Source organism: Amblyomma maculatum, chromosome 1, assembly GCF_055883805.1.
Source record: "Amblyomma maculatum isolate TAMU_Amacu chromosome 1, ASM5588380v1, whole genome shotgun sequence".
NCBI classification, from domain to species: domain Eukaryota; kingdom Metazoa; phylum Arthropoda; class Arachnida; order Ixodida; family Ixodidae; genus Amblyomma; species Amblyomma maculatum.
This window is the reverse complement of record NC_139344.1, coordinates 16372026-16399462: the sequence shown is the minus strand read 5'-3', so window position 1 is coordinate 16399462 and position 27437 is coordinate 16372026. Positions and strand designations below refer to the sequence as shown.

The 27437-nt window shown below is 48.2% G+C and overlaps 1 protein-coding gene across 3 annotated transcripts in view; it reads right to left on the bottom strand.

Moving 5' to 3' along the window:
- Positions 1-27437, bottom strand: part of ush (Zinc finger protein ush) — a 339434-nt gene that overhangs the window by 10283 nt on the left and 301714 nt on the right. Inside the window, exons 1-6 of one of the 3 annotated variants that reach the window (XM_084587791.1) lie at positions 11627-11712; positions 11017-11219; positions 8029-8149; positions 4605-4965; positions 3989-4257; positions 340-504 (exon numbers count right to left, since the gene is read on the bottom strand). In XM_084587791.1, coding sequence (XP_084443917.1) covers positions 340-504; positions 3989-4257; positions 4605-4965; positions 8029-8149; positions 11017-11219; positions 11627-11642 — 1135 coding nt within the window. In that variant the 5' untranslated portion in view covers positions 11643-11712. Of the gene's footprint in view, positions 1-339; positions 505-3988; positions 4258-4604; positions 4966-8028; positions 8150-11016; positions 11220-11345; positions 11484-11626; positions 11713-27437 lie in introns of those variants that run through there. The other 2 variants (XM_084587792.1, XM_084587790.1) reach the window with 2 other exon arrangements.

Genomic DNA, 27437 nt, shown 5'->3' with positions numbered 1-27437 from the left:
GATAATGACCGGTTTCCTTTTTTTTGGGATACCATTGGTTATGGGTAATCGGTGTACTGCCCTTCATATAAAGGTAAACTTCAGTTTTGATAATATGAAGTGAACCAAGCATGCAAAATTCAAAATAAACAATATAGTGGACACCACAGCATTTAGAAATCAAATCGCCCAGGAAATAACCCTCTTGACTCTCCCATCGCTTGCAAATAGAAATAAAAATAAAAACACACAATCAAGCTTCCCTGTTTGTAATTGGTATGCAGGCTTGATGCAGTATTGTAAATGCAGCTAGTGGACCATACACCCAACACATGCTCAAATAGGAAGCTTGTCACTTACGATGACCAGGAGAAACAGGTGGTGGGCAATCTTCGGCAACTTCAACCTGTGGTCGAGTTGGCACAAATGCAGCCTTTTCACCACGTCGAGCACAATAGTATGTCTGGTGGGCCTTGAGTGTTTTACCACTGCTGAACTGAATGCCGCACATACTGCACTCGAATGCTGCAAAAGTTCAGTAACAAGGCCAATTTTACCAAACAAACTTTCACAACAGTCACCTACAGTGAAATAACAGTTTTAATCTTTAACACTTCTCAAAAACATTGTATTTACCATATGCAATGGGACCAAGCTTTTAACACAAAAGTAGAGTTTGCAGGCACAAAACACACGCAAATTGGAGTGTGTGAATGTAACACACGAAATGAGGCCCCAGTATACTGAAAGATAGGTAGGAGTCTACAAACAAAAGTACCTATGAAGTGGCTTTCTGTGGTTTTTAATATAGTATGGCAGTTGCTACCATTGTCAGCACACAAAGTATTCACACACCCCTTCTTTCTAAGAGGGGCATGCAAAAGATTTTCATAGAAGACTGATGCGAAGATAAGCACAATTATCTGCCATGACATCACTACATCTGCTGTGCTCTTTTCAGTAGGCTTGTGCGAATATGCTTTGGTTCAAAGCGAATTCGAAGAGAATAGTAATCCCTATTAAATAATTTCAAAGCAAATACTTTGAACAGTCTGAAGTAAGGGGAAAAAACACGGCAGATGGCTACAGTCTGGGATTTACTCAAGGAAAGTAAACAACTTGATTACTTACGAAAATCGACAGGTTTTTGCGCAAAAACACTAGCTGTTCCACGTGCTGGGGTTTGAGGTGCTCCCTTCTGCAGCTTACAATGGCTCCTGCAGTCGAAAACAGCCTTTCACTTCTTGTCTTGGTGGCTGGTATCAAAAAATACCTATGGGCAGCTGCAACCAGGGTTGGGTAAAGATGGCTGCCCTTGCTTTTCCACCACACAAGGGGGTCTTTGGACTGGGAAAGAAGGGGGCCTTCAATTACTCAGCAACCTCATCCGAGATTGTACGGCTTGACTTATGTTGTGCATGAGAACTGAAGTGTGTAAAAGCACTCCACACACAGTCCCCTGATGGGTCTGTAGAGCAGGTGCTGTTCTCACTTGCTGTACCATGTTGATCAACTGGCACAGTGTCTTCTGCTACCGTTGTGAGTAGAGTCAACGCCCATTGCTTTGCGGGTCGTTCAGCATAACAGACATTTTTGCATCTAGAATCAACCAACATTTTCAATCCAGCAAGGCGTGCCATCTTAATATAAGGAACCTCGTCTTGATGCTACGCAAAAGGCTTGAGGCAAGCAATGCTGCCTCATGGCATGCTTACTGTTCCATTGCGTCGAGACATCTGGTATAACCTCGAGAGGGTCCAGCTGCATGTTTCTCTGAATTTCCTGAAGCCGTCCTCGGGCCTTGGCACTTAGTTTGTATTTAGCCAAAATCGCTCCAGCCTTAGCACAGAGCTGCAAAAACCCTGACACTTCTTTTTTGGCATCACTGATACACAACTTTAGGGTACGTCCGAAACATTGCACACATCCAGGACAACCGCGCAACTGCTGAAGTAAAGTTCCTTCCAATATCTGCAATGATGAAGATCGGCACAGTGCCACGGGCTGAAAGTTCCCACTCCTCGATGATGCTTGCGATAAATAGCTCCAGGTTTTCTGCAGTGTGAGAGTGCAAGCCAATGCATGCACGTGTTGCACGAAGTCTTGGTCCATGACGTGACAAGTTACACAAACGTGGCTGTCATTTGCCGGCGATGTCTAGCCATCAGTTGTGATCGAAGGTGACTCCACTCCGCTTGCAAAAATGTCCCCGCACTTCTTTTTCACCTTCTCTTTGCTTGATGCGTAGAGGTCTGTAATAATGGCTCTTGAGAATATTGTCCGAGACGGCACGGCATAATCCAGCATAGCGAACTTCATCATGTAGAAGAAACCCGGTCCTCCGACAACGTTGTAGGGGTGCATACCATGCACGAGCTATGAAGCGAGCTATCATTTTTGTCATCTGTTGGGGTTTTGGGGCCAATGCCTTCATTTTCGGCTTGAAACTGTCAGCTATGGATGGCTGTTGATCACATGCCTTAATGCCCCTTTGAGAGCTTGGATGGCCTTTCACGTGTCCCGCTTCTATTGGCAGTCCTTGTGCAAGTCCGGATGTCTCATTAAATGCGTTGCTCGGGTTGTTGTAATACATGTCGGGGTCATTAGGACTGCCTTGCATTTAAGACATCGAGCTTCGGTTCCCAATGGAATCTTTATAAAAAAAGTCTGACTGCTGGCTACATACATGTCCCCCATGGTGCTCTGGAGTGGTCCAAGGTGGCTGGGACTGGTCAAATTCCACCGTGGCAGAGACAGAGTCGCCCACTAAACTCAATCGACCACGCCAACGAGATGAGTTTTTGTGCCTTTGTTCCAAGCTTTCCTAGCTTGGTTTGGATTGGTTTGGAATGGTTTAGAATGGTTCGGACTGGATTGAATTGGGAAAAGTATTACTGAAATCAAAATCCAAAACGTCCGAAAATGCCTTCTCTTTGCACATGTTCGAGCATGCAGCAGGGAGAAAGCGCTGAGCAGATTACTTTGAAATTTCCGAATAACAAATTCAAATCGAAGTGAATTTCGAATAGCTCATTATTCGTTCGACAATTTGAAAATATTGAATATTCGCACAAGCCTACTTTTCAGATCTTGTTGTCTCTTTGTGAAAACAAAACTTATCCCTGCCGCTCTGTCATGCCTCACAAGCATCAGTGACTGCTCAGAGCTGTACGAGTGCCTGCTCCCTGTTTCGCCGCCGCTATCTTGTGACAGCTATAGTTGTGTATGCGGTGGCTGCTCCCTTCATGAGCCATGGAGTTACCCAAGGTTCTTAGAGTACTTGACCCCCACTAACCCCCAAGTTACCTTGGCCCACATGCCAGACTCTGCTGTGCACATGTGGTCTGCTGGTAAAGTGCAATGGCTGCCTCTCTAAGCAGTGAACGCCCCCACAGCTCACCTCTGCCCTCTACACCCAGGCAGCAAACAGTGCTGCCTTAAATGAGAATGGGAGCAGAGTCTTACACCCCAACTTAGCATCAAAGCAAAACACTGCACGGCAGCACACGAGTTCTGAAAACAGAGTCCAAGAGTAGCCGTCAAAGCCTTTTTTGTGTGCAATAGCTACACCATGCTTTCCGTGCACCTGTTTTTAACATGCAACCTCAGTGGCACTGCAGATGTTGAAGGAGCCCGCTGAATTTTAACAGAGGGGAGGGCCTTACCATCTTGCATTTGCTATCGAGCTTTCCTCTTTATTTACATTCTTATTTTTTCTACTCTCTAAAGCTGGAGATGGGACTGGCGATCGACCTACACAACACATCAATCGGTAAGTGAGTAAATACAGTATGGCGTACCTTTGTCTTTGTGCAACATTCAATTATAAAGCAAGGGACGATTTTTTTCAACTTCTATTATTTGTTAAAAAAAAATCTTGCATTACACACGAGTACATATAGTAGCAGTATTTAAATCATAACTCTTGCGTTAACTCAAGTATGCATATGATTACAGACAGGAATACTGCATTATTTCCACTAGCAAAGAAGGATGCAGTCAATGCTACCTTGCTGAAGAACTACAGCAGGTCGCTGCAACAGCATGGCCGGGCTGGTGCTTGGCAGCGGGCTGTAGCCATTGATGCGCTCGGGTTGCAAATCAGTTTTCTTGGATGCTACTACAGCCAAATGGTCGTTCTTTGTGGCACTAGACTCTCCATCAGCATCATCAGAAACCAGGTCCTCAGACGAATGGCCACTTGTGACGGCAGCAGGACTGCAAGCTTCCAGCTTCACTTGAACAGGTGTTAGTTCACTTGACTGTGCTGCAACTTCACTGAAAAAGAAAAAAAAAAAAAAGAAATTGACAATGCCAACCTCAGGGAAGGCTGAAATAGTTGCACAAGAATACTGGGCATATCTGCACCCAACACACTTTAGTCAACAACTGCCAAGACATTAATTAGCATTTTGTCAGAGTACCATAGAATGCTTGTAGTTATCACTAGTTGCTTTGTGTGTGGTATATCCAAGTGTATTTGTGAGTATAAAATACCAATGTATATTTGTTTATTCATTGCCTGTAGTAAAAGGGACTGAAGGAAATGTTTATGTGATGTGCTACTTTAGAAATCTTCAAAACGAGGCATAAAGAATATGCTCGTTGGTAATAAAAATACTTACCTAGGTGATTCTGTCCTCTCTATAGGCCCACTTGCCTTCTCTGCTTCAACAGACATTTTCTGCTCATCATCAGCCGCTAAGGACGCATTCGGGCCATTGCAGGCAGCAGGAACAGGTGAGCTGGATACTGCAGCCACCGGGCTTCTTACACCATTCTTCAACTCTTCCGCAGCAGATGAGGCTGATTCCACATTATCTGTGTCATCAACAACAACATCAATGTCATCCCCCAAGGCATCGCTGTCAGTTGTAGTCTCAGCTCTTGGTGCTGTCGGCTCAACTTTGGAGGATGCGGTGAAGTGAGCCAGGAGTTCTGTGTCAGCTGCAATGTCGCGTGTCAGGTTGCACCACACTTCCTCACCTGCACAGACCGCAATTCAACAGATCAAAGTACAGTACACAACACCAAAGTGTTTTAGATAGCCAATATTAGACATGGATGTTGGCAGGATTTCGTCTTGAAGGAGGCAAACCTATTTTTTTATCAGTGAAATGGGGGAAGGGGGGGGGGGGGGGGGGGGGGGAATTGGAACAGGTGGAGGAGAGGGCCTGGGAGGAGGAATGGGGGAGGGGGGTGGCAAAGCCTGGTGATGTCACTTGGGTGGGGTCAAGTGCCCCTTTTGCACCCTCTTGCTGACACCCATGATAAGACAGTGCATTAATTCAGGGTACTGCTGAAAACTTTGTCACTGAATATATGATACATCACCACTGGCCACGTGCTATCACCTCTTGGCACAACTGAACACAAGTTAAGTGTGGGCTCGTGCGCTCCTAACATTTTGGTTCACCCAGCGCAACTATAGGGTTTTACAGAAATAGCTGTACAAGAGACTATTCAGTGAGAACATTACAGTAGTCAAGTCTGGACATGTTCAACCTGGATATTGGTGTTTATATCGAACAGTGAGAATAGTCCTTTTGAAAATCCCATGCAGAAGTAGGGCATCACTGTTTGCATTTATATAACTTCCCTGATGGAACATTCGATATAGCAAACAAAGTGCAACTGCAAGTGGCTCACAATTCCGTCACATTTTGCGCATCGAAATGTGTGGGTTGGCTATATGGCCTTAGGCACCTGCTGGCAGTGCTAGCGCTGTGAAATGAAGTGAATAGGTGAATGTGGGATGTGGTTGAAGATGACTCCTGTCTCTTAGGTCTCTTCTACTCATTTCCCACACCACATTGCAGGCATGCAGTTAAGCCAGCCTGACTAAAGCGAGGTGGTGATCGCCTGGAGTGTTTCAATGATGAAGGCAGTGCCGAAACCAACTGTGCTAATTGTGTTTACAATATGCTAGTAAGAAGACTAGTTATTTTATTATAAGCAGTGGCTAGTTCCATAGTACCGTCCACTGCGGATTCGATGCGAAGCGAGTTAAACCTAGCAACACCAGGTGCACTGCCAGCACGTTGGTGGCCAGCACGTCATTACAAGAAGCGGGTCACCAGAGTGAGTGGAATGCATTTTTTCCCCTTAGGTTACAGATATGCTTATATATTGCCATTCTTTCCATATGGAACTATTTTACGATCCCTTTAGAGATCGATATATCTGATTTCGAGTGCGATATAATAACTGTAAACTTCCACATTTGCCAGCTACCCAAACAGAATGTCATCCACACGGGCTTAAGACAAAAAGGATTTGTAATCCACAAGCATCTCAAAATAGATGCATTCATAAAAATAGGGAGTGGAGTGCTGTAAAGCTACTGCTGCAAGTCTTCCAGCCAGAGGAGGTGTAGTTTTTTTTCAAAACCCAACCAAGTTGCATGATTGCAAAATTGAACTTAAAACCCTCACCCTATTAAGTTATTATAAAAATCATAATTCTACAACTTTACAAGCATTTTGTCACAATTGAATTAGGAGTAAACCATTATCTGATTAAATGAGCAAGCAAATTCGCAGCAGCAGTTAGGCATTCAACCAGACACACTGGAAACAATGCAATGTTGGTACGCAAACACGCTAGCATTCTGGGAGTGGATTATACACAAAACTAATCACATAAAATATCTACCGACCACATAAGCACTTTGGCCACTGGTCAGCTTCTGTGGCATGTAGGCACATGTGAATATTTTGAAATAATTAAGAAATCAGTGCAATCAGCACATGTCTTTTGTTTATTTGAAGTAATCACAATGGTGGTGAATGTCTTGTCTGAACCTATTATGAAATAACCTATTTCACAATCATACTTCTTTGTTTGGTTTGTCATCAAATAGTGTGTGGTACCACAATACAAGATCACAGAAGGCACATGTAAGAACAGGACTGGTACCAGCTTAAATATATAGTTAATTTTTCACACACGTCCGAATGATCTTTATATGAATGTAGGCAGGATGAATCATTTCAACCACTGGAATGTCAGCTAAACGTCACAGACAAAGGACAAAAGACCATCAATATTGAGGTACATTTAGCAATCAATCAGTTTGCTATAGCCCATGCATGGAGATTGACTCAGTGAGGTATGCAAAAATATTGTGGACCATGAAGTCAGAATTGAAACACATTCCACTAAGGCATGGACTCCAAAGCTTGACAAAGAAGTCCACACAGACAGAAATCACTTACGGCCTTTATCACCACATCAGAGACATTAATGTATGAAACAGCCACATGAGAAGCCATGAACGTGACATTTAGTGAGCTCAAACTTGCAGAAAAGAATTCAATCACTAGTTATACAAATTTCATTTGTGTGAAATCAGAAATGCTTGCAGCACCAGCTTCTTGTAAATGTCTTCACAAATATTAAAATTCCTCACTATGCCCATATGTCAATTACATACACATCAGTCATGATTATCCAAAGAAAAATCAGACAGCCCGCCGTGGTGTTCCAGTGGTTAAGGCGTTCGACAACTGTGTCCAAGAATGCAGGATCAAATCTCGGCCGCGGCCACTTTTTGATGGAGGCAAAAAGCAAGGCACTCGTGTGCTTGTGCAATGTCACTGCACTTGCGTTGTCACTGCAACCACCAAGAACCCCTGGTGGTTGAAGTTTCCAGAGCCTCCACTATGGCGTCTCTCATAGCCTGAGTCACTTTGGGATGTTAAACCCCATAAACCAAACCAATCCAACCAAAGTAAGACACTGGGCTTGCAGTAACTGGCCTGCACTGGGACCGACACTGCAGGAACACTGAATTCAGCACACTGCTTGGAAATGGTGGCATGACACCGTCTGTACAATTTCACAACTGTTTCTTTTTATATGTTTTAAACTCTCCACTTAGGGGAAGTGACTTCAAACAATGATATGCCATTCTACTGTTTGGTCATGCCAAATACTTCAAGCCAACAAAACATATTAATGAAGAGAAGATTAGAAAAACGACCCATATGATTAAAGCACATTCAATATTTTCACAGAAAAAGCAGTAATATGGCAGGAATGACCAACCTTCAAGAGAAAGGCTTGCATTGGCACTTTCTTTCTCCCGTACCAGCCGCAGTGTCTTCAGCCAGCTACCAGCTGCCTCCTTCAGCTTCAAGTAGGAGGCACTGCCTTCCTTGTTGTGTATCTGCATTCCAGAAAGTTAAAACTATAAAGGGCATCCGACAGCCAAGACTAATCAGTTGACTGCCAGCAAAGCACACATTAACTGCAATAACAGTAACCAGTGATGTAGCCATAATTCATTTCTTTAAAATGGTTAACGTGGCATAACAACTGAGGTTTAATACCCCAAGCTGCATGTAAGACACGACATGACAGACACCAATGAAGAGGGCTCCGGAGCAATTTCGGCCATCTTGGGTTCCTTAGCACCACTGAGACTGCACAACACAAAGATACACAACATTTCACTTCCAACAAAATTCGGCCACTGTTGCCAAGATTCGATAATGCAAGCTCGAGGTCAGCAACCTAATGCTACTACAGTACATCATTTTTCAAATGAGCTATATCATTAGTGCAATGACTGGAAAGATTGCTTATGCAAAAGAAACTCTTGCATAATATTTTGTCAACCATTTGGGACAATACTGATTCATACTCAAGCAGCAAAATACCTTGAGCTCCTGTAGAAACTACACCCCTAGTAATAAAGCACAAACAGGTGAAATGTTAATACACAAGTAATTTAATCACATATGTGGCATGCCGATAACACAAGGAGACAGCTGCGGTGCGCAGACGCTTCCCAAGAGTAAGGGTAATGACCAATGGAAAATATTATTGTCTAAGCCAGGGGTTCTCAAACTTTTTTTGCTTGGAGGAACCCCAAAAGCCTTCAATAAGTTTCAGGGAACCCCCCCCCCCCCCCCCCCCCCTTCTCGCTTTCATTTACCAGCATTGCAAAGGTTAAATGTTTATTGCACAGATTAATACAAGTACTAATGTGATGGGTGATACTGCTTCTCTTTTAAGAGCAAGTCAAAGCGTGGCTCAGTAGCACTCAGAGCCAGTCTCATATCAGCTGCCGGGTCAAGACGGCTCCTGTGCTTGTTCTTCAGATAGGCGAGGGCTGAAAATGCCTGTTCACAAGCATATGTAGTTGCAAAGGGAAGCAAAATGTCCACTGCCCTTTCAAAGAGGCTTGGAAACAGTGAAGCAGTCCCCATACAAAATGTCACCAAGCCTTCACCATTAAATTTCTCTTTGAGAGCAGTGCTTGCCCTGAGCCCTGAGGATTCTCGCGGAACACAAGAAGACAGCCCACGGAACCCCTGTGTTCCGCGGAACCCAGTTTGAGAACCCCTGGTCTAAGCTAACTCAACTGGCCCTGACCATCTGGAGTAGGGAAGGAAAAATTAAAGCTTCTCAAGTATACTGCACTTAAAACACTAGTAGAGCTGTTTTCAGTGTTAACCACATAAAAAGGTTGTGGCCTTTAACAGCCTTAAACAACAAAACAGAATGTCATGTGTGGCATGCAGTTTTTTGCAAACATGCATGACAAGAGGTTACACAGACCAAGAATAATTTCTATTGATGTAAATACACAACTGCAAGAAACATGCATGAAAAATGCCTAAAAATAAATAATGTTTAAGAAATAAGCCGCAGAAATAAATTTGTTCAGTAGAAAAGAAGGGGGGAGGGCGGGGAGAATAACAAAAGAGATCTCCAAATCTGGTGCTCACACCTCCATGCACAACCATAGGAGGCGGAAAAGTGGACTAGTAGCTGCTCTTCAGCACTGCAGGTGCTGGTAACTTGTTAGTAGTTCACTAAAACAAAACTAAGATTAAACAGTCTGTATATATTTGTAGAAAATTTGCAGTTAGTGATACGGACAGACAACTTGCATGTGCTTTTCTTCTTGTGGTACATGCCAGCAATAAGTAAATCCACAGCAGCATCTAAAATTGGCAAATTTCCTTAAAAGCCTTAAAAGCAACTTCTTACTGGCAGCACTGCAGTAAACACAAAAGCTAGAGAGAAACCTCAGCATAGTGGCCAGTTTGTTACAGTATGTTGGTGCAGTAATTAGAGAAAGCCAACGATATTGAGGTAAAGTTCAACATGACAGGAGCTAAGTAAAGTGCCAAAAGCTATAACCTCAGCCTCACCTTCGCGCAGAGACTTGCAAAAATTTGTCAGCAGTAAACAGAACTGAAAAGGACAAAATATATGGGGACAATTTTTGGGTTCATGTTATATCCTTTGTAATGATGCCCAAGACTAGTACTGTACACGGATCACCACGTCATATTCGCCTACGACTGCTGAATAATTTATAATCGAATTTTTTTCTCTCGCCTATTTCGGTTTTAACAGCCGAGCGATGGCTGTGGCGTCACAGTCAAGTCTAAGTCACGCGAGGGATGAAGATACAGAGATATAATCATTGCTGTGTAGTTTGAATTCACTACAATGATAAAGCTAGCCTGCCTCAAGAACGGGAACCACTACAAGTGAAGAGTCAGCGATAACATCGCTGTTTTTTCATGCCGCGCATCAAGACTTCATTGTGACATCACAGCCATCTCTCGGCTGCTGAAACCGAAACTGGTGAGAAAAGAAAATTTAATTATAAATTATTTAGTGGTGGTAGGCGAAAACTGCGTGCGGATCGATATACAGGAATGGCTTACGCATCATTAACAAGAAGAAAAATGCCACCAAAGTTTGGTGTCCTTTAATCAAGCTCCGCCTTTAAGGGTATGACGCGCGCGTAGGCTACCAGCCTGCTTGGCGTAGGGATAACGTGAATGCAAGGGTCCTGGCAGGCCGATTCTGATATCAGCCTCCCATATAAAAGGAGAGCCCCGAGTGTGCGCGGCCATGTGAACTGCCAGCTACCGCCTGCCAACGCCATGCTCGTGATTTTACGATTTTTCGCTCACAACGCAACGTCAGCGTACGGCCGCCGACGCTAATACCGGCACCGGCACAGACACCTTTAACGTTGTCGAGTTAAAAGTATGCCAAGCACCTCACCGTGATGTGGGCAGAGCTGACAGACTGGCCCGGCTCCTTGACCAGGTGGGCAGCATAGGGCCCGAAGAGTGTGCCACCACGAAGCATGACCCGAGTGTAGACGCTCAGCTCAGGAGACAGCTCGCCACCTTCGCGCAGGGCAAGCACTTCTGAGGGCAGCTGCAGGGACTCAGCCAACTCCTCAAGCTCCTCCTCCGCTTTTCCTGCACAGTGAGAAATTGCCTGTAGGAGCCTGGCACATCAACACTTCACTACGAATAGCGCTCAATATATATGGCAGGAAAAGAATGCCCAAAGAAGTGCCCGGGCTGGCAGGATCATCATGGTACCTATTTCCTAGAGGCTATGCAGCTAACTGAGCCCACAAACACATATGGCCTTATCTCTGACTTGCCGAGATAATCTTTCTTTACATCAAATTTCCTTTAGAGCAAAGATATCAGCAAGATATGGTTATCTTCGAACAGATATGCCCAGCAGACAACATCGATAGCGGTGAAGTTAATCTCAAAGATAGGAAAAGATAAGAAGCAGTCTGAGCTCTCAGACTAAGTTCTGCATGGAATACAATGCACTAAGTAAGCACATGAACATACTAGAGTCGAAGTACCAGAATATTGCGTCATGACAGTTCACTCCTAATTAAATATCTACAAAAGATGTCCTATGTGTTACATGCAAAAGATTCATATCAGACTCTAGTCATGCATGATTGGATTGGATTGGATTGGTACTGAGGCTTCCCTTTTTTACCAGGTGGACCAGAAAGGTCCTAGCCAAGTCAATTCTCCTATTGTGACAGAGTCTGTCCCGCCATGGCGCAACGCCACCAACACTATTTATCTAGTATGCCTTATCCAGTTCTCAAGGCACCGTTTGGTTGCCTCCACAGCCACAGCTATAGTGAACTAGAGCCACAGCCATCTCATCCCGCAGTGTCGCATCACTATCCACCGCAGCGTCTCCTTGCGGCTGTCCAGACGTGCACCCCAGCACCTGCGGCAAAATTGACCCGCTAGGCTGACATGGCATGAGCACTTGGCAAGTCAACACAATATGTTTGATCGTCTCTGTCTCCCGCCCGCACACCGCACACAAGGCATCCGCGTTGTCCTTGCCCTCGATCCGCGCGTGCCATTTCTTCGTGCGCAGAACCCCCGCACGGACCTCAAAAGGCAGGGCGCTCCCCAGGGGGTTGTCATAGAACAGCTCCTGAGTGATGTCCCTCTTGTGCGTGGCGTACATACCAAGAGCCGGCTTGGCCGCTGCACCAGTTCGCCACCGCTTGGTGCATATCAGCCGCTGCCACGTGTTCGCGCACCTTCGAAGTAGTCCAGCAGGTGTCTTTAGTGTTTTTCACGGTTGGCAGTGGTACTTCATACTTAGCACTCAGTTCACGTACCCTCCTCTTCCAGCGTGTGCATCATACTCCGCAGTACAAATGGCAGCGTTGTACTCGGTGAACCCAGCGGTACGCCCCCCAGACTCCACGAACGCATTTCAAAACTAATCTTGGCTACTGCCTCCCGGGCCTCGAAGGAGGACTACCCAACATCACCATGCACCGCCTCGTTGGGGGATGAACGATGGGCTCCCAGTGCCCGTCTTCCCACCTCTCTCTGTCTTCGCTCCATAAATTCCCGCGTCGAGTACGTTGCATCATGCGCATGATGCGCATGAATGATGACGATAGCGCTTTCTAAAAAGGTTGGCTTGTTGGCCAAAAGGCGCAAATCGGGGCTGAGGAGTTCGAAGCCAGCCACCGAGGAGTATCCGCTCACTTCGAAGTTCGCACCCCACGGTGGATGGCCAATTCTGCGGCGAAGGAGAACAGCGTCCTGAAGACGAGGTCGGCCTCCGACGAAATACGCGTCCACACTTCGAAGCTGGCGACTTAATTATGGGTGCTGTTTTGCAAGCAGGGCAGTTGGTTTGGATGGAAGGCGAAGGTCGTATCCGCAGCTGTTGGTGTCGTTCTCAGAAAAGTTAAGATCAAACGAATGGTTATGATCGATAGAAGATATGAGGATACTGCAGAAAAAAAAAAAACATTGTCGGTAGAATGATTAGTTAATTAATTAGAGCCAAAAATGTAAACGTAAAATCAGACGTCGACATTAGCCATACGATTAACGTCGACGTCCGATGAATGTGACGACACGCCAACCGGAAGTGAATGAGTTTCTGACTTAATAACTGTTTGTCACGAAAGGAAAGGTGCAGTATCTGTCACACTTTCTGCGGACACCTGGACCGCGCCGTAAGGGAAAGGAGGAAGCTGGTAGTGAAAGCGGAAAGAGAGAAAGGGGTGCCGTAGTGGAGGGCTCCGGAGTAATTTCGACCACCTGGGGATTGCATTGACATCGCACAGCACACAGACGACTCTTCGTATTTCGCCTCCATCAAAACGCAGCCGCCGGCGGTTTGGACAAAGAAAGAAAACATCCACTACCAGCCCTGGCCTTGCTCAGGCTTTTGCATTTCTCCACTGCTGATTCTGAAGGGCTCTCGCAATTTTTTGGTACCAGCTCTCGGTCTTGTGGGTACGCAGGCGCGAGTACGTTCGGTTCGGCAAGTGCAGTGGCGAGCTGACAGGCGACTGCTACCAAAATAAACAATTAAACGCGCCGAATGCGTACCGTTAATAAACTTAACATTACCAACTTAACATTTTTTTTTTCGTTCTCGTTTAAAGTAGCCGCTACAGGCGCTAAAGAGCACTAAGTAAAGCTAAAACATCAACACACGTTTCTAGGGCGCTCGAATGGTGCGCTGCTCCGTGTTTCAATGTGCATTCATTCGTGACACTCGTCACCGCCTGCCGATTGCGAAAAAAAATAAGCGACAGTTTAGCTCGTTTCGCTTGGCTAAGCATGCAGAAGCAATGTAATTCATTTGGCTAAAGTTCGCTTCGTTCAGCTTTGTTTTGACGCGTGACCTTGTCACATTTAGCTAAGTTTTGCTTCTTTAAGTTCTACTCTCACAACCCCGTCGTCATCACAACCACCAGTAGAAGCAGCAGCGCAGCGACAATGAAGTGACTGGCTAGGCGAGGAATTATCGAAGCACGCTTAATGAAGAAGACGACATTCGAAGATCAGCGCGAAAGACTGACGACGCGTGAAGAAAACCGGCTGCCGTGATCGCAGCGGCCTAACGCAGAGGCCAACGAAGCTGTCATCTCTTTGCTTCGGCCTGGGAATTCCAAACTCTACCCAAATACACTTGCGGCGAGCCTTCCTCTTATTCTTCTTTTCTTTCTTTCTTTCTTTCTTTTCTTTTTTTTTTTTCGAGCGGCTGCTGGAAGGTGACGTCTCTCCGCCACTTCCAGCGAAGTCCAAAAATTCGGGTAGTAATGCTTTAACGCCAAAAAAGAAAAAAAAAAAATATCACGACGCACACGAGCGTGTGAACACAATCATGTGGTGCTTCGAGCTTTATGTCACTTGCAAATGACGCTAGTGCACTCTCAGTATGTCATTCCAGACAAGAAAATGTAATGGCAAAGTGGGGTTACAGTAACAAAAACAACCGCCGTTTATGAGAACGGCAGCGACAAAGCTGAACAACCGAGCAGTCATAAGAAGATCGTGCATACCTTGAATGCGCCCTGTAAAAGCCCCCCCCCCCCCCCCCCCTTCATTATTGAACGCCGAAAAATTTCTGAAAGAAACGCGCAAGTCACAGACCGCAGTTTCAATTGCCCCTCGACAGACAATACAAACAATATAAACATCCAGCGACTGACACGGATTTAAAGGTCAACTCCGGTGGTTTTTCCATCATTTTGTGTTTTTGGTTGAATTACATTCCTCGGCACGTCCTAACTCCAACTCAAACAACCGTTTTTCGAAATTCCAATTAGAAGTATTTTTAAAAAGGAAAAACAGCAAATCGAAACCGAAACTGCTTTCACGGCCAGAAACGACGTCCCAGTTGACGAAATGGTGACGTCACACTAAGTATTAGAAAAACACTCGTACGTGCGTTGGATGGTGAAAATAACGTATGGAAATCGTGAAGCATTGCATAAAATGTCTGAGGTAGTTCAATATAAACCTAACAATTTCATAATCATGCGGGAAGTGGACAGTAACGCCGGCATACTGTTTGTGACGTCAGAAACTCAGTGTTGCAGGCAGAAATAGTCTCAACTTAAGCCATGAAAACAGCTTATTTTAGTCGTGTTGCGCGCTAACGGATTATCGTACGGCGCCCAAATTTTGTAGAACGCGTCAGGACGGAGAGGAGAATCTACAGTAAAATTTTTATTAGAATATTCGAATGTCAAAAAATCTCCGGAGTTGCCCTTTAACCACTGACGAACTTTACTTGGCTTGTTACCTACCGTTGTTGCCAGCGCTATGCCTGAAAACGTCTAAGCTTAGTGTTGCTAGCGTTGGCCTCCAAGAACTAACGCGAATGGCGGTTTTATGAAATGTTATAAGCAGTTCTGAACATTTCTAAGCTAACCAGAGGAAATCGTTCGCAATATACACATATAACACAGCATCTGAGTTTGCTGAATAAAGTTAAGGAGAATTCAGCTTTGGGATATCGGCCGGAACGTGGTCGTGTTTTACCACACGCTGATAACGAGTAGGCATCTACAATACCATCTGTACACCTAGCTCTAATACAAGATACAGATACGGTAAAAGTGAACGACATCGCGACATTGCAAACATCATGAAAATTCATGATGATCGTGCAGTGCAGCGTGCCCTAGCAGACGACGCGAACCGACCTAGTAACGTTGGAACCGACGGCGTAGCTCTCCTGAAAATGTAAATGTTTTAAAGGAAAAAAAACGTACGACTGCCTCGTTTACCGCGGACGCCTGAACTGCCTGAACCGCGCCACGAAAGGGAGGGACGAAGGAAGCGGTGGACGACGGCATAGAGAGAGCATCAGTGCCATGTTGTATTAAGGGCTGTATAATGTGAACTGACGTCGCACAGAGCAAACACATATTTTTGCAGCCCATCCTGAGCCCGGTGTCCGTGACGTTGAGTCTGCAAACATATTTTCATTCAAATCTAAGCCAATGACCAGTTTTATACCATGAGGCTAGGCCATCCTTGGTTCAACACACTTTTGATCATACCTACCTTACGGAAATCATGACACGTGCCAGCAGATGAAAAACTCACGTTACTACCTGTAACGAGAATTTCAGCGACGGTTTGGTTTCGTTTGTGAGGTTTAACCACGTCTCAAAGCTACTCACGCTATGAGAGACGCCGCAGTGGAGGGCTCCGGAAATTTAGACCACCTGGAGTTCTTTAACGTGCACTGACATCGCACAGCACACGGGCGCCTTGCTTTTTTGATTCCATCTAAAAGCGGCCGTTGCGGACAGCATTCAATCCTGCACTCCTGCGCACAGCAGTCGAGCGCCCTAACTGCTGCACCATCACGGCGGGGTAATTTCAACAATAGCTTTCTAGGGCATGGTGGGCTGAGGTAACGTCCAGATCCAATTCTTATGGAAGGGGATCAAAGCTTCAGCATTCAGTTAATAATTACATAATTATGCGCGAGAAGCAAGCATTTTTGTTTTAATTTTGAATTATGAATATCCAAGTTGCTTTAACTTCAGAAATGAATCGCCAAAAATTCGTCTTTTTGTGCATATTGGTCGTTTTCTTGCATATTGGGGGGACCTGTATATATTCCAGGATCTTGTCACGCAACGCGTGTGAAGCCAGCTTTCCGTGCATGCTCATCTTTTTTTTTTTTTTTTTTTCACCCCCACCGTAAGGTTTGCGGGCTCTGGCCTGCCGCCCGCTGACATGCAAGCGCTCTTTTAGCTAGTGCTCGATCTGCACTTGTCCAGCGGGCTGCCCGCACGTGATCATCATCATCATCATCATCATCATCATCATCATCATCATCATCATCATCATCATCATCATCATCATCATCAGCCTGACTATACCCACTGCAGGGCGAAGGCCTCTCCCATATTTCTCCAATTAACCCGGTTCTGTGCTATCTGCATTCACTTGACCCCTGCGAACTTCTTAACCTCATCCGCCCACCTAACTTTCTGCCGCCCCCTGCTACGCTTTCCTTCCCTTGGAAACCAGTTTGTTACTCTCAGCGACCATCGGTTATCCTCTCTTCGCATTACGTGTCCCGCCCATGCCCATTTCTTCTTCTTGATTTCCACTAGAATGATAGTAACTTGAGTTATTTCGTTGAGTTATTAGTTATTTTTGTTATTCTGCCCCAGAGCGGCATTACCAAGCAAAAAAAAAAATAATAAAAATAAAAATACAGGTGATACGTTTACTGATTGCTAAAAGTTCGCATGGCAGGCTTTGTATGGGACCGTCCGACCGCAGAAGCGAGGATTCAGAAAACAAATTCGACGTGTTTTCAGAAGAAGTTACACGACCGAAAAAAAAAGGGGGGGGGGGGGCTAGTATGCACACTTCTTCAATGAACAAGGGCAGACAATCGGCGCTTCTGTAGAGATTCTCCTTTGTGTGTGTGTGTGTGTGTGTGTGTGTGTGTGTGTGTGTGTGTGTGTGTGTGTGTGTGTGTGTATGTGTGTGTGTGTGTGTGTGTGTGTGTGTGTGTGTGTGTGTGTGTGTGTGTGTGTGTGTGTGTGTGTGTGTGTGTGTGTGTGTGTGTGTGTGTGTGTGTGTGTGTGTGTGTGTGTGTGTGTGTGTGTGTGTGTGTGTGTGTGTGTGTGTGTGTGTGTGTGTGTGTGTGTGTGTGTGTGTGTGTGTGTGTGTGTGTGTGTGCGTGCGTGCGTGCGTGCGTGCGTGCGTGCGTGCGTGCGTGTGTGTGTGTGTGTGTGTGTGTGTGTGTGTGTGTGTGTGCGTGCGTTCGGAAAACTTTTTCACGCGCATTTTGTGCCACATTCTAAAAATACAAATTCTGAATGAAGGAAACGAAACAATAATCGCTTTTTCCTTACATGCGCTGTGCATATTTTAATCGTATGAGCCGTCCAAGGAGAAGTGAAAGCACAATATCATACATGCATGCAAATGGCCTGCTAAAACGCAGAAAGCGCAAACATTGATAAAAGGGAGCCAGGCACTCTTCTTCCGTTCCTTCCGTTGCACCTGAACGCTGCCGGGACAGAATTGGGCTCGCAGAACTGCCCGCGTGATCCATTTCGTGCAGCGGCCTGCTACGCGATAAGGCGGCCCAAGGGGCAGCAGTCCAATGATCGCCAAGCGCAATCTCTGTGACGCGGCGCAGGGCCACCAGCGAACACGCCCCGTGCACGGGACACTTAGTGGCCGATTGAAATGATCGGGAGGCCCGCCTCAACCAGAAGAGGGGCGTTTTACGCAACCAGTGCCGAGCGCAATGCATAATCGCGGTTTGCAGCTCCGGTTGCAACCCTTTCCATGTCTGAGATGCCCGCGCTGGATCCTGTCTGGCAGTGTTCAACCAACTCGGTGGGTATGAGAGGAAAGGCGCTCGTAAAGGCCTGCGCGATAGCCTCGCAGAAACATCTTAGCTTCGCGTTCACTCGGACCTGCGGCCGTTATTGACGCCGGATCACCGACGCACGTGACGCGCACTTGTCCATTAAGTCGGCCTCGCCGCACTGCGCGCGTGCACGGCGGCGGACGAGCAGAGCGGGAGGATTTGCATAAAGCATCGCGCTTAATCTGACTAATGCGTTCTGCTCGCGGCATCGCGGCATTTATCGGCCACGTCCCAACGCAACAGTCGGAAGGCATCGGCGCGGACGGAAGCTGGTCGGCGTGCACCACGGCGAAGGGTCTATCTCGCCACCCCCTGCGCGTCGATTCCGTTTTTCCGCGTGTTCTTGGCGGCCTGACACCGCAGCTGTCGGCCGCCTCTCCCCCAGCTTCTCACTCGTGGCGGCAGCGATTCGGCGCCTTATCGGGAAAATCCGAAGAGGGAGAGATTGGTCGATGCGCTCTTGAGTGAGCAGCGCTTGCTCGCCTGCTCTGCGCGGTATCCTCGTTCTCTGCCACGGTCACGAAGGGGACTCAAGAATAGAGAATTCGATTCGCCGTAACAAGAGAAAGAAAGAAGAGACGAAACTCAAGAGGGACTGCTCCTCGCGAAAGAGAGAGAGAGAATCACACCGAAACGATTGCACGGAAAATACATCCCAAGGAAACGGTCGCAAACAGCCGTACGCCTCCAAAAGCTACCGACAGATGTGCTCTACACGCGGAAATGAAGAGGTCGCCCGTCTGGTCCACAAATCCTCTGCGGCCGCGCAGCTGTGATCAGTGCTATGATGTGCCAACTAGCGAGGCTTTTTCCTCTCCTTTCTGCGCCGACGGTTGCTGTTGAGTGTTCGCTCGCCACGGTGTGTCTCAAACATAAAATGTGCGCTTCTCCTGCAACAGGGGAGAGGCACAGGCCGGGATCTTGTCATAATTATGATAGACCCACTGTCACTCACCGGCCTTGCAGGCTTGCGGACTGGCTCTAGCCTATAAAGTTTACAATACATGCCCGCAAAGAACTTTCGACTTTGCTTTTCCTTCCTCATCGAAGCAGTCAAGCTCGGACCAAGAAGTAACCGGTTGTCTCAGAATTCCAGTGAGGATGGTTCATTAACGAAGCAACCACCGCTAAGAGCGCAGTCAGCGCTACAGATAGAATCCAAGCATAACTGTAGCGCTTTTGCTCTCAGATATCTGGCAAGAAATCCAGAAAGCTTCCTAGACGTAAGAGAGAGAGGGAAGGGAAAAAAAAAAAAACTAAACGGATCGCACTCGGGGGTATAACGCTTTCAGAACCTTCTTATCGGAGCAACTCATAACGGCTCTCGAAGAAATTTAGTCTTCCCCACTCCGAGTCTTCGTCGCCAGAGCGCTGTCTGCTAACATAATCATCAGTGTACGATCGCATACTGCATTGCGGCGTTCTTAGTACAAGCTCCATCCCGAGTTTCGTGTTAAAAATGCACCGCTATCCGCGCGCAGGTCCGCACGCAACAGGAAAAAAAAAAGAAAAAAAGAAAAAAAAAAAACAGAAAAAAAAGGAAGAAACGGGGTTACGTTCTTACGTGTCTACTTAGGCTAAAGGCCTAGATTTTGCGTTTATTTTTTTTTTAACACGCGACAGACAGTGAAGTTCCTCTGATATGAACTTTACGCGTATGCAAGGCTCTCGCACCGCACATCGCCGAGTCTCGGCGCTCCCCAGCCGAGTACGGGAAGCGGAGACTGGCGGCGTGAGACCGACACGCCAGGGCAACCAAAGACGCCCAAGAAGCATCACCGTTTTGTTCGGCGCACAAAATGCGAACCACCGCAGTGCAGAGCCAGTCAAACATCGCGAGAAAGACGAGGACAATTTCCGGCACTGGCCCGCTCCTCTGCGGCGCACGTATCTCCGAGCAGAGTTGAGTTGTATTGAAAAACAACGAAGGAAACCGACAGCGCAGGTCAGGGCAAGATGAAGGGGGGGGCGCATGAGCCAGAAACTTTGCCGGGTGCGGATGACAGGGCGCACGTGTTCATTTGCGGTTGCAACCGGATGCACCGAGCGCACGCAGGCAAGCTATAACTAGCAGCCAGGCATGCGGCGAGAAGCCGCCGTGTCAGAGTTATCGACAAACCGACAAACCTCGGGGAGAAGGACGCCACCCCGACGCGAAACAAAGGCGGCAAGCGCTCGATGCCTCAGATAAATAAGCCGCGCGCTGACGCACCCCGAACAACCTTGCCAAGTTTTAGCAGGGCGCTCCTCCTCTCTCGTGAGAAAGTTAAAAGCAGAGCGGCACCGAAAGCGCATACAATCAACAAGGCGGTGTACCGCACGAGATACACCGGGCACCACAGTGGGGCGCGACCAGGCAACGATCGCGGGCTGCGGCAGAAGCAGCAACGCACAAACCAAAGTGCGGCGACAGCTACTAATCGGAAGAGACACGTCCAACCTGCTCCTCCGTGGTGGGGGGACAAGACCACAGAAAGTCGAGGGTTAATTTATGAAGCCCTGATTCTGATTAATTAATCCGCTAATGAAACGTCAATCGCGCCGGCCTTGGCTGTTATTTCCTCTTCTGGCGACGGACAACGTGCAATCGGAGGCTCGCTTCCACGCCTGACTCGCGCGTAGAAGCAAACCCCGGCGCGGATGCCAAAGAGAGAGAGAGAGGGAAGCCCGATGAAGCGAAAGCGCGAAGGGTGCGCCATGTGAGCCCGCCGGCGATGAAAGCGAAACAAAACAAACTCCCCCCAGCGGCCACACACGAGAACGCGAGTTCGCCCCAGCGCAAGCGGAATTATTCTTTCGCCCGCAGCCTATAACCTTATTCGCTTCCGAGCAAATATGTCCCCGCTGCCCGCGATAAGAGGAGGAAACGAGACGACGCTAGCTCGACTTGTGCGTGCGCCCGCTTTGTTTTTTAGCCCGCAGAATAAGTAAATAAAAATAAAACAAGGGCGCGCGTTGAAACCGCAAAACAAGTCGACAAACTCGCGGCGCTCGTGGCATTGCGCTTGTCTTCTGCTGGCGGAAGAACAAGAAAAAAAGAGGAACCAAGAACACAAGGGCCACTTGCGACACCATTAGCTCTGTCCGCAGCAAGGCAGAAAAAGGACAAGCAAAAAAGAAAAGACCGATTGAGGCGTCCATGAAAATCGAGCTCGTGCCTCGACGGTGGTGCCGTGCGGCGGGTTCTTTGTCCCGGCTCGCGACTAGCCGTAGTAAAGCAGTAGTAGCAGTAGCTCGCCTCCCCAGTGCCATGAAAGTTGGCCACGAGCACGGAGTTGGGCATCGGGCCTACGCTGCTGAGGTTCACCTAACCCCCCTCCCTCACAATTCTTTCCTCCTTATGTTCTTCTCGCGCGCTCATTTGCGCCTACTGAAAGAGAGGGGGGGGGGGGGGGGGGGGGGGGGTAGATGTCCCATCTCTGCTGTGTCGAAAAATCATATGCGAGCCGCGCGCGGCGCCTTCCGCCAAGTTCCGCTGTCACATTTGTGCGCTCCCCCCCCCTCTCTCTCTCTCTCTCTCTCTCTCTTTCTCTCTCTCTCTCTCTCTCTCTCTCTCCAGACTTAACCTTTCCGAGCTCTCTCTTGCCGAGGCATCGCGGAGCTCAAACAAACATCTGCAAGTCAGCTCAGTCTTCGCGTTCTTTGTCGCTCTCCGCTTCGATGTTGTTGTTCGCCTCTGGCCAATTCACCCCTCGAGGGAAGTGCACCATACACGCACAAATACACATAGAAAGCAATCTGGTTTAGCGAAAAGTAATTAACTCCCTGCGCAGTCTCTCCGGTGCCCATTTCCTCCCCCTCCGACCTCCATCGCGTGGTGCATCCTCACTACTCGCAGCCCGCATGCAGTTATTAATTAATCCCACTTATTACGCGCTAACCGCGGCCGGTCTGCGTGATTGATCTTTGGAAGCGCGCACGGACTCCTTTTTCTCGCGATATGCCTGCTTGTTTTCGGTACTGAATGGGAACCTTCTAGTGGCAGGGTCCCGAGCTTATCGCCGTTCGCATTGTATTAATTCCCCGCCAGCGAAAAAAAAAAAAAAAGAGGAAAGAGAACTGCACAAAAGCCGCCGCAGCGCTCGTTGCAAGAAGTAGAGCAACCAACTCTCGCCGTGAAGCATTTATTTATGGGCTCCGCAGGTGCGACAAAGCGAGGTGCTTGCTTTTCGTCTCGCAACCGCTAGGCACGTTGTGACTAAGTTTGATGCCTCCGCCATTAGATACACACAGCAGGCTGCCCTTGCTCTACTATTGCCGCCTGGCGCGTGGTATGCTGGGCGCATAAGTAAGCAGATTAGCTCCAACGAAAGGGAGGAGAAAGACTGCTCCAGAGTAATTTTGTCTTGCTTTCGGCTCCGGGGCGTTGGCTGAGGCGAGATAAACGGCTTTTGATTCGGGCGCCACGAGACGCGCCGACATCTGACGACCGCATGGAGAGCGCCACGGAGCGGCGGCTGCCACATCCGGAGGCCGCAAAAACCGCGTGCCTGGAACAAAACGAGCAGCGATATTAGTAGCCAGGGACGGGGCAAAAAAAAAAAAAATATATAACGCGACAACAACCACCATTAGGAAGAATGTAAAAACGGCTTCGACCGCAGAACAAGGACAAATTAAGAAGCAAGAGAAGGCAGCAGGGCGCGATAAAGTTAATGGCTTTGTAAATAAGACGGGTGGATGCCTGCCACGCGAGCGAGTACGTCACGGGATAAGCAGAGCGGATGAAGATTGGGTATCAGCAGCCGGCGAGAGCTGGGAACATCACGTCTGGCGAATGAAAGAAAAATAGAAGCCGACAACTCGGGCCTGCCGATCAGACTAGTTGCATGGCATCAGCTGCTTCTTTGAATTCTTTGCAGTCATTTTTCTTGGGGCGAAGTCGAGTGCTTCCAACACATTCCTGATCATTTTTTTTTTTTAAGTCTAGGGTCAACACAGACAGCCTTCATTGATTGTTGATTACAAAGACAATGTTTGCACAGAACACACACACACACACACACACACACACACACACACACACACACACACACACACACACACACACACACACACACACACACACACACACACACACACACACACACACACACACACACACACACACACACACACACACACACACACACACACACACACACACACACACACACACACACACACACACACACACACACACACACACACACACACACACAGACACACAGACACACACTTGAGAGAAGCACGACAGTACTTCTTGCAGCTGAACAACAAAAACAACAATAAGAAATGCGTTCCACAAGTATACGATGTACGGCGCCTTTGAGCGGGAAAAGCACATTTCGGGCCACAGTACGAAATACGTTCATATCTGCAATAGGAAATGTACCACGATCTCTCAGAGCGACGGACCCGCACAGTGCTCCAGCACGCTGATCCATCGCAGCCGAAGGCCTCTAAGTAAGGACTTGAGAGTCGAGATCCATACCCGGGGTTAATGGTCGCACGACGGCGTGGCATGTATAGGCATGGTTGTGATGCGCAATACAGGATACTTCACTATCGCCAGGTGATACTTTACGCAGAACTAAAAACAGCCGACACTGCTTTAGTGATTATCTGAAGCCATGGATTGCACTACAAAGGAACCCACTCCTCGTGCTTTCTCAATCGGCATGAAAATTTGCGTTCCGAGGACACAACAGCGGGGACCTGCGCGCCTTTATTTTTGTGCTGGATGAGTTTGAAACACCTTTAGACGGAACTAAAAATAGCCCGGAATATACAAAAAGAAAGCGCCCAGTACATTCTACTATAAAGCAACCTGTTCTTTGCTGGAACCCGCTTGTATATGTTGGACCCCCATCCTGATAGCCTGAAACATTCCGCCTTTGACCAGCAATTTCGGCTTAGCAAAGCATGACACTATACACGCACAGGGCTACCAAGTTATGACGCTGCGTATTCCACTCATCATTCCTATGCCTAAGCTTGCGACAAAATATTCATCATACATATCTCTTCATCGTCAAAATTGAGCGTCATTTTGTCGTTCACGAGAACCAGAAAATTTCCGGTGTCAGAAAATGAACAGCTGCTGGGAAAGGGGCAAACATAGGTTGACACACGTGGCAGCATAAAGATGAGGATCAAAAATATGCGGGCCACATGAAGCAACTGAAAAACAATCCTCTGCTGAACCTGCTACATTAAACTTCATTCAATTTCTCTACGCAGTGGGGCACGTTTCCCTTTCATTTATCTCATCAGAGTCCCAATTAGAGGAGGCCCGCGTAGCCTACGAGGCTACCTCTACCTCTCCTCTTTCATACACCAAAGGTAGCGCCAGCCTCTGGTGCTATACGTAGTTATTTTGGTTGGCGCTTTGCTGCTATGCACATGCGTTCGCGGACGGACGGACAAAAATGTGCGGAAACAAGGAAACCGGACCCAGGAACATACCACTTGGCGATAGTGGACACGGGGAAAGCGGACTTGGGAAAACGAAAACATAACGGTGCAATGCATTGCACACACCTAGAAATTAAGCTCCGAATAGGTAAAGACCACTCGCCCTCAAAGAATATCGGCGCTAGAGGCGCGTAAACCACGCTGCACGGGTCAGAAGCCAACTCGCTGGCCTGCACACCTTTGACAAAATCTGTTATGTTGGGCGCGTTTGCTCATGGCGCTCCAGAAGCGTTTCACGCCCGCCAGAACTGATGGCACATTCCACCAAAGCTCAAGCAAGAGAAGAATCTATAGCCACAAAGTTTCGGCAGTATCGTTAGCGAAGAAGGAGAAAGAGAGCGCGTCGTCAAACGGAGGAGCCACGAGTGAACAAATCGCTGAAAACATAATTAGCATGGTAATGCCTCCGACGCGCACCGCAGAGATAACCTCAGCCCCCATGCAACGAAACTCTCTTCATTGGGTCCGCTACACTAGAGCGGTTCGAGGCATGGACAGCGCCAGGCGAGGTGCAGAAAGAAGACCTCCCTGAGGCGCGGGTCATCAAGGGGACCGAGCGGTCGGCCAGGAGGCAAGCCGAGCGCTAGATGAGGTCCGTTCGGCCACCGGATGCACTATCAGCGGACAGCAGCAGGCTCGGTTGGTATCCACGCCCAAGAGCCTCCATCTGCCGCTTGCCGGGCAGGCGAGCAGAAATCGCAATCATTGACGCCGTCCGGACAGCCGCGGCGCATTCCGAGATTGAAAAACGGCGTGCTACTGCCAGCGACACCCGAGAAGGAGCAGCTTCCTCGGACCAGCGTTTGAACAATAAAACAATAATGCTTCATCACCGCGGCCTGAATTGGGGCCCCCTCTATCGGCGGAAACAGAAACGCCGCCGCACACACGGCGACAGCGACGGGGTGCACCCGCAGAGACAAAAACGGGCAGCAAGTGGAAAACGGGCCGCCCAGTGACGAGCGCGGTGCGTGTGTCAACGCAGTCGGAGCAGCGCCTGGACCTTCCAGATAGCGCGCACTCGACAACTGGACACCGCGCGGTGGGAGCAAACAGAGGCTGGCGCGCCTCCTTGTGCCCCTCATCGCGACGCCCGCATCTCGCAAAGGGGCTCCAAGTTGTTTTTCCCTTCCGGGCCTTTGTCCTTTCTTCGCGCTCCGCCGCATCTCCGCAGCAACGCGCCGCTTGTCTTGAGCGACGTGTCGGCGAAATGGAAGCGACGCTGGCCCGAAACCGTCGAGCCGAGAAACGAACGCGGCGATACGCTATCATTTCACTGCTATTCCGTTTCTCGGTTTTATGCACCTATAAACACCGCACGTGAAGCCAATCAACTCGAGGTGAACAGCATTTCGCTTAGACAAAGCTGCTCCGATGTAGCAGCGCGTCTGCCAAACCTCTCCGCAGGACAAGAGTATCTGTCATTTGTTCTTCATGCACTTACATACGTGCTGTGCTCATAGGCAAGCATGTTTCGTGAAGCGTCGCGAGCAACGACCTTCAGTACGCAGCTGCTTCAGTTCGGGCTTTACCGATCGACTTCTGTGATGAATATGGTGCTGAACGCTCCAAAGCCTGACAGCGGCTATGATGACTACTGTAATAGAGGACTCGGGTAACTTCGACCACGCGGGGTTCTTTAACGTGCACTGACTCACATCGCACAGCACACGAGCGCCTTGCGTTCCGCCTCTATCGAATGCGGTAGCCGCGGCCGGGATCAAACTCGCATCCTGAGGACCAGCACTCGAGCGTCACAATGACAAAACCACTGCGGCGGGGCATTCACATTCAACACTACCGGCGCACACAATGTTTGAACTTTGAAGACTAGGGCTCCCACCATTTTAGAGCGCAGCTCTTTGGTGCCCGTTCCTGCGTTTCGCGTCATCGTCGCTGTTGTCCCTCGTAACCAGCTGGGGCAGCGCGCACTCCTGCCGCCACCGCTCACCGCTGCGTGTACCCCCCCACCTTTTCCTATGCGGCGGCGACGGTTTTCTCCGATTGCCGAAGCGCCGGCTCGGCATCAGCGGATCACTGATCATCAGCCGAAACGCAGAGCCACGTTGACTTGACTCGCTAGCGGCGTCAGCGGCATCAGTCGGTCGCTGCTATCTCTTCGCTGCGCAACGTTCCTATGGGCCCACGCGCTGCCTCCCGCGACCTCCCGATAACTTAATTTCTCTCTTCATTTCTTCGACCACGAAGCTTCCTTCATGATAGTAAAGAAGTCTTAGTGGAGTGTTTCTTGAAGGAATATGTGTGAAAAATAAAAAAGTCTGTAATTGTATATACATCTCTTGCTCAAAATCTTTGCCTTAATCTATCGAAAAGGTGAAACAGCTGATGAGCTGCGCTCAAATTTCGCATTAGGAAGTAACGTAATCGTTGACATTTTTGTTTTTCGGGAGCGTGTGCGTGGGTGTGGCGCAAAAGAGAGACGGAGGAGAGGGCCAAGCATCTGTCCACAACATGCTCTGAACCCCGTGGCATCCGTAAGAAGTGGA